This window comes from Oryza glaberrima, chromosome 9 (assembly GCF_000147395.1).
Source record: "Oryza glaberrima chromosome 9, OglaRS2, whole genome shotgun sequence".
Classification (NCBI taxonomy): domain Eukaryota; kingdom Viridiplantae; phylum Streptophyta; class Magnoliopsida; order Poales; family Poaceae; genus Oryza; species Oryza glaberrima.
This window is the reverse complement of record NC_068334.1, coordinates 11485312-11492626: the sequence shown is the minus strand read 5'-3', so window position 1 is coordinate 11492626 and position 7315 is coordinate 11485312. Positions and strand designations below refer to the sequence as shown.

The window sequence follows — 7315 nt, the reverse complement described above, 5'->3', positions numbered from 1 at the left end:
CCAACCAAGTTTGCTCCAAAAGCTTAAGCTGATGGAAAACTATAGCCAATTTACTTATACTTCAGCAAATTTACTTATACTTCAGCAATCAAAATATAACAATCTCAGGGGGCACATATCAGGAGGCTGATCATCACATAAGTTTCAACTGCCTAATTAAAATTATGAAAGTTACAAGTACCAATCCTAGAGTTAAGTGTGAACAGAGACATTGCAATTGCACAAGTGAGAGGACACATGCAACAACAGCAGACACCTGTCACCTTGCCACTGCGTTGCTGGTACTCGGAATGAGACATTAGTGTTAGTGTTAAACAGTAACCTTGGCTTTGGGACTAAGGCCTAGGCCAATGGTACAAAGCAAAGTAATGCAAGTTCATTATGAGATTGATTAAGCACAAGAATATTCAGATAAGAGTACAGAAATTATTGGTTATATATGTAGCAAACTGGATGTCAGTTGTGATGGTGGTATATTGTACAGTGAAAAAGATGAGGAGAGAAAAAAAAAGGATCAAAAGAAATTAGAAAAAAAAAACATGATGAAGAAAAACATGGCTTGATTATACATAGGTGATTTGATTAATTAATTATCAGCAAAACTCTATTATCAAGAAATGCTTATTGCTAACCACTAACAAAAGGCACAAGAAAGCATACATCTTTGTGTGTGTGTGTGTGTGTTGGTAGCTGTATCTATCAGGTGTCGCTTTCTTGACTCGTTCGCGTGCTCGCCGCCGCCGCCGTCGCCCACGGCAAGCCGTCGTCCGCCGGCGGCGAGGCGTCGGAGTGGAGGACTGGGAGCCTCCTGTCGCCGCCGCGCCACTGCCAGATCTTGGACATCGAGAAGCTGTCGCCTCGGCCGAACACCTTCTTGCCGCCGCCGCCGCCGCCGCCGCCGCCCTGCTTAATGCCAGTGCGCGCCGTGGCGACATTGGCGCCCGCGGCGGCGGCGGCGGTGGCGGCGCTAATGCCATCGCCGGGGCGCCAGTGCACGGAGATCAGCAAGTTGTCGTCGGCGAGCACGTACTGGTACGAGCCCATGGAGTAGCACCGCCGCGCGTCGATGCAGCGGCTGCCGCCGCCGCTCGCGTCGGCGTCGCCGTCGCTGCGCTGCGTGTTCTTGAACCGGCCGAGCCTGACGGAGAGCACGAAGCTGGTCGCGGGCTCGTCGGACGGCGGCGGCGGGTGGTGGTGGTCCAGCTTCTGGTCCTCGACGTCGGGCTGGCGGTGTTGCGCGGCGGCGGGGGTGTCCGCGGCGGCGGCGGCGAGGGCGGCGAGGGCGCGGGCGGAGAGCGCGGCGCGGCAGAGCGGGCAGGTGGAGCTGGAGCGGAGCCAGGTGTCGATGCAGGCGGCGTGGAAGGCGTGGCCGCAGAGCGGGAGGAGGCGGAGGCGGTCGCCGCCGTCGAATTCGCAGAGGCAGACGGCGCAGTCGAACTGCCTCTTCCCGTTCCCGCCGCCGCCATTGGGCGCGGCGGCGCCGGCGAGCAGCTCGGCGTAGGTGAACGCCGGCAGCGCGTCGATGGCGGCCTGATCGAGCCCCGGCCCCGCGCCGCCGGAGCCGTCCTCGTGGAGGCTGAAGAGCTGCTGCAGCTGGCGCTCCACCGCCTCGGCGCTGGCGTTGGCGCGGTGGCTCTTGAGGAACAGCCGCCGCAGCACGTGCAGCAGCCCCGACGCCAGCAGCACCACCGCCAGCACCACCGTGATGAACAGCACCGCCGGCGTCACCCTCGCCGCCGCCGCCGCAGACGTCGCCGGCGCCGACGACCCCGCCGCCGGCGCCACGGCCGGACCATCATCCAACGGGCCATCATCCCCCGTCCTGACGATCTCCCGGCCGCCGAGAAGAAACCTTCCCGCCATGACAATGCAGCAGCTCGATCGGTCTACCTAGAACATCATCATAGTACTCCTCGTCGCCGTCGTCGTCGTGTTGTAGGGAGTGGATAAATTGGATAATGGAGGGAGGGAGGCGGTTTTCTATTGCGCGGCCGCGGTGGTTGGGGAGGTTTGGCTATCTACGCGCCATGTGAGCCAGCTTCTTCTTCTTCTTTGCTCGGCTCTGGGCATGGCTAGCTAGAGTTGGGGTCACTTGGAGAATACGGAAAGTGCGGGCGAGTTAAAGAGGGGACAGCATGTCAGCGTTGGGGAGGTGGTTGGCGCGCGCGCCTGTACGTACGTGTGTCCCTGCCTCACGTTTTCGCAGCTACTCGATCATAAATGGCTGCGACCGCGACCTGCCGATCGACCGGTAAGAATCGGACATCATATCCTCGTAAGGACTATACAACTTGGGCTCTGTTTAGTTTTTAAAATTGGAAAAAAGTTTAAGAAAAGTTGGTAGTTTAAAAAAAAATTGAAAATTTATGTGAGTAGGAAAGTTTTAAATGTGATGGAAAGTTAAAAGTTTAGAGAAAGTTTGGTGTGAACTAATTACAAGACCTAGATCGGTTATACGATCCACCACGGTACAAGAGCAGGTTACCGTGATTTTGGTGTGTATCAGGTCGTGGGGGCAATGAGATAGAACATGGTTGTGAGCATTGGTCGAATTCGGCGAAATTTCGAGATTGCCAGATTCAAGCCTAACAATAGAGGGGGACCATGTATATACGTATGTATGTGGAGTATGTACTAGTAGTGTGTGTATATGGCTACCATCACTGGCTGTTTTTCTTCCTACAACCGGGGATCATCCCTTCATGAGGACTTTACTCATTTACGGTCGAACTATTACCGCGATTTGGTATATCGCGGAGCTAGCACTATAATATGCAGCATATGGTTGTGAAATTCGGCGAAATTTCGGGATTGCGATATTTAGAGCTAACAATGGGGGGACCATGAATATGAACAAAGTATGTAGTGCGCATGTGTGTGTACTGGTAATGTGGGGGGTACATGGCTACCATCACTGGGTGTTTTTCTTCCTGCAGAATACGGCACGGTGTCCTTGTGATGGGGCAGGGGCAGGGGCAGGTAGGCACCGGAATGATATGGCAGGGCTGCAGGATCTCGCCATGGGCTCACGCATGGTACCTTGCTACGCTCTCTGCAGACTGCAGGAGTGAGTAGGACGGTTTGGGCATGGTTTAGTTCCAAACCTTTTCTTTAAATTTTTAATTTTTCTATACACATAAACTTCTAACCTTTCTATCATATAGTTCTAATTTTAACTAAATTTTTAATTTTGATGTGAAGTAAACACAAACAAAGGTACCGGTGTAAGCTCGCCATCGATCAGGGTCAGGTCAGGTCGGCGTTGTGGCTGCTACTGCTTCAGCTAGTTCGTCCATTTCCTGGGGGCCAGATCACCATGTTTGGAGTCGGGAGTATATACGTAGTACTATTTTGTTGCTGCAAAGTCAAAGCTAATAATCAGGCTAATCTAATCATGCAGCAGCAGCCAACCTAGCTAATGTATCTCTCTCTCTCTCTTCTCCTTGCATTGCATGGGTCGACGTGTGTTGTTGTTGTCTTAAATCTGCATTATTGGCAGCTAGTTAGTTAGCCATGCATTGGAGGGGGAGGCTAGCTTCATCACAAATTGGGATTAGTCAACTTGGGTTTGGTAACTCTGGCATGTTGCTGGCTAGATTGGCCTAGCAATGTTGGTGTTTTTTTTTTTTTGGGTTTTCTATGTAGTATCATGTTGGTTGGATTGGAGTGGCTTCTCAAGTAGTAGTAGTAGTAGATACTACAACTTGGATGGGTACTTAATATACGTACGTGGGAACCGTTGAACGATTCTACTGTGTTGGACATTTGTATGTTTCTCATTTAGATTTTTCTTTTTTAGAAACACAGTGGTAAACTGCCACTAGTACTAGGACAACTATCTACAAGAAAAGGAAACGATCAAACCACCTACACCTATTCCATTGGTTAACTATTCCGGTTCTAATATGGAATCGTAGTGAGGGTATCTAGCATACATCTGTACATTCTAAACTAAGTTCTACTAATTTCTTCTAAGATAGTGGTGTTCTCATTCCCGCTTGCACTAACGAACTGTGATGTTTAAAGATGAGAATAATATTGGCAGCATGAACTAATTGACAGTAAGTGCTTCAATATGATGTGGTTCTATATCAATCCTGGGGCCTGTATATTAGTATCATAGATGGGTTTCCTTTTTTCTGAAACTGAAGTACCATGGAAGAGGCACTTTTCGATAAGGAGATGCGGACTCGTATGCAGAGTTCTTTCAGTTGCGCCCACAACATGCGCGCGCACTTAACCTTATAAATACATAAGCACATTCTACCCTTATGAGTATTTTCAGAAGATTGAACCAGCATATTTTGAGGTTATTTGTGGCACTTTCTTTTTCCTACTTCATGTGGACTGAATAATGTTGTTCATACAACAAGCACCGTGAAATTATGCGTCGCAAATGGTGGTTATAGTGCTGTGTCACAATTGGAGGATTAGATTAAGTGTTTGTGCAGATAGAAACAGTGATGAGATTCTCTGTGTGGTTTCATTGATCCAATGCATAACTATGCATGGAATATTTCGAACTGGGGATAGCTCATGTTGGCCTGTGAGTTTAGACGACTTGATCAACAATTAGTAGTACTATTATTTAGATTCCATCGTAACCAACGAAAAATTTACCCCCGTTGTTTTTGTAGTTGGTAGTGATGGTGGCTTTTATTACCTGGACAGCCTTTTATATATAGATCGATGGACCTATGGGCTCTGGCATACATAATTTAAGAGGTTTCGATTTTTAAGAATAATTTTAGGTGATTTTTTTACTAGTCCCCGTACCCATTATGCAAAGAAGTTGAACAGCATATATATGTTGAAGAATCCTCATCCTAATAATTTAGTAAAACTCTAAATTAAGATTTCTTCAATTTTTTTGCTGAAGCTCAGCTAATTAAGCACCAACATATAGTTCACAAACTGAAGGATAAATATTTGTGCACATTATATAAATTATGTATGATTACATTGTTTTGTGTTGGTTTAGTGGATTATTAATCTTGTGTGATCATACAGAGAACTTTGATTTTTTTTTCTAGTGCAGTATATATATAGTCTTTTAGTCTGAACGCTGTTATTCCTTCGCTAGATTCCTCTCAAAAAAATAATTTTGCAAATTTTTCAGGGTTCCAAATATTTTATCAGTAGGAATTATTGATCAACATCATTTTCTTAGAAATAAAATAGTTAGTGATAAATGTTGCATTTAAAGACTTCGGTGATGCCCAACACAACATGTCTCCGTGACTGTAGAAAACATTATGTTATTTACCTAATGAATTATAGGGCACCAGCAACCAGATGGCTATTAATTAACTGACATCTGATCACCATCTCTTGGTATAGGAGCCTGTGTGATCTAGCATTAAGTTTTGAAAGCAACCCATAGCTTACACTGGACGACATGCATTTAAGAATTTCCAAAATGTAGGTAGAGCGGGCTCAATATATGATATGGAATGCTTCTTTGTCCATTAAGAATTATTGATTTTGTTTTGTCAATTAGCATAAAAGAGCTCTCCTCATTTTATATGACGACGTAGCTTGGGATGCATGAAATGGACCTTCTCGTTTTTATTCTTGATTTCTTGCCAACAAGTTGCTGGTTGTTGCCAGTTTTTTTGGCTTGATCCGTACATTTTCCATTATCATGACCAGAAAACACATAAATGAAGACCATATGCCAATATGACATGAAGTTCCATCGGTCTTTTAATCTTGGGTCCCAATATACCCTGATGTTCCATATTATATGAGCTTTGAGTTTGTTCTAAGTTAAAAAAAAATTAAGTTTGATCAAATTTATCAAAGAATATCATTTTCAACACAGAACAAGTAAACTAGTAAAATATATTCAGTGATTTTTAATGAAACTAATTAGGTGTTGTAGATGTTATTGATATTTTTCTATATATTCGGTCAAATTTGAGGAAGTTTGACTTAGAATAAGCTCAAAACGTTTTATAATGTGGAATGAAGTGAGTATATTTGAAGTAATTATTTATTGTACACTCTGTACTTTTTACCTAACTAGAAAGGTAGCCCGCGCATTCGCGCGTGCATGTAAGATACGCTTTTGTAAAGTGTAATATCGACCGGATGACACACCACGCTTGAAAAGGTACAATTTCTTATAAATTCTCTTCATCTACATTGCTTGAACTATATAGTATTTAATTCACTACTATAAGCAATTATCAGTAATTCTTCATTTTCTAGAAAAAAAAGCGTCAATAAATACATAGGAGATATACATATTGTACAACTCGCTTCCCTATTATATATGTGATCTATAGTGTTTTTTCTAAAAACATACCTAGGCAACATGAGTCCTATACTTAAAGTTAATAGTAGCATATAGATAACTTTTTAACCAACTATATGTTTTGTATATGTAATAATACGTTGTAAAACTCATAATGACATGATATAGGATAGATGGAAGGTCATTAACATCTAAGCATTTAAACATGGTTATGGCAATGGAACATACAATGGTTGCTCCAATTTGTGAAAAGTAATAACTATTTTTTACAAATTTATTATATTCTGCCCAATCAATTTAATTCAATCCCTATTGGCATTTTCTATTTTTCTAATTTACTTTACACAACTCTTATTTTATGTTAAAAATGAATAATGGATCATGAATTGTTGTTTTAATTATTTAATAGAGCAACAATTAGATTAGAAATTAGATGTATAGCTTAAAATATGGGTTTTTCAATATTATTCATAGTTTGTCTTTAAATTTGATAGCTAAAAGGTAGGAATAGGGAGGAGTGGAGTGCGAAGAGCCTGAGCTAAAGGGGAAGGGGGCGTTCGGTGTTGTGTGCATGTTATGGGGAGGGCGAGGTATTGGAGACTTTATTTTCCTGATTTTTCCTAAATAATTTAAGTAAAACCGATGATCATATGATTCTCCTTGCATGTAGATTTGAATTAGTGTTATATATTTGTCAAGTGATATTTGACACCAAGTTGATCCTTTTATCATGTGAAATTATTTAAAAAAATTTCATGTCATCAATTATTATATGATGGCATTAAGTATCATATGTCAGCACCATGTATTTAGCACTATAATATAACTTTTATATGTGATTAACATTTTATTTACATAAAGTAATACAATAGATTATAAGTTAGATATATATTTCATAAATAATATAAAATATGAACATTTAAATGTTTTTCATATTTTTTTATAATTGTTTGAATGTACGCAAAAATGTAAGAATATAAACCATAATCAAACATATTTATTTCAAAAGTTTGAATATTGTGAATATGCGTCTTTAACTTTAGTTATAAATAATAT

At 42.4% G+C, this 7315-nt stretch overlaps 1 protein-coding gene across 1 annotated transcript; it reads right to left on the bottom strand.

The window, feature by feature from the left end:
* Nucleotides 1-387: 387 nt before the first annotated feature.
* On the bottom strand, nucleotides 388-2254 carry LOC127784269 (RING-H2 finger protein ATL46-like). The gene has a single exon (XM_052311464.1). It carries the CDS (start codon nucleotides 1861-1863, stop codon nucleotides 700-702), a length of 1164 nt encoding a protein of 387 aa, XP_052167424.1. The 5' UTR covers nucleotides 1864-2254; the 3' UTR covers nucleotides 388-699.
* Between the last annotated feature and the right edge of the window lie 5061 nt (nucleotides 2255-7315).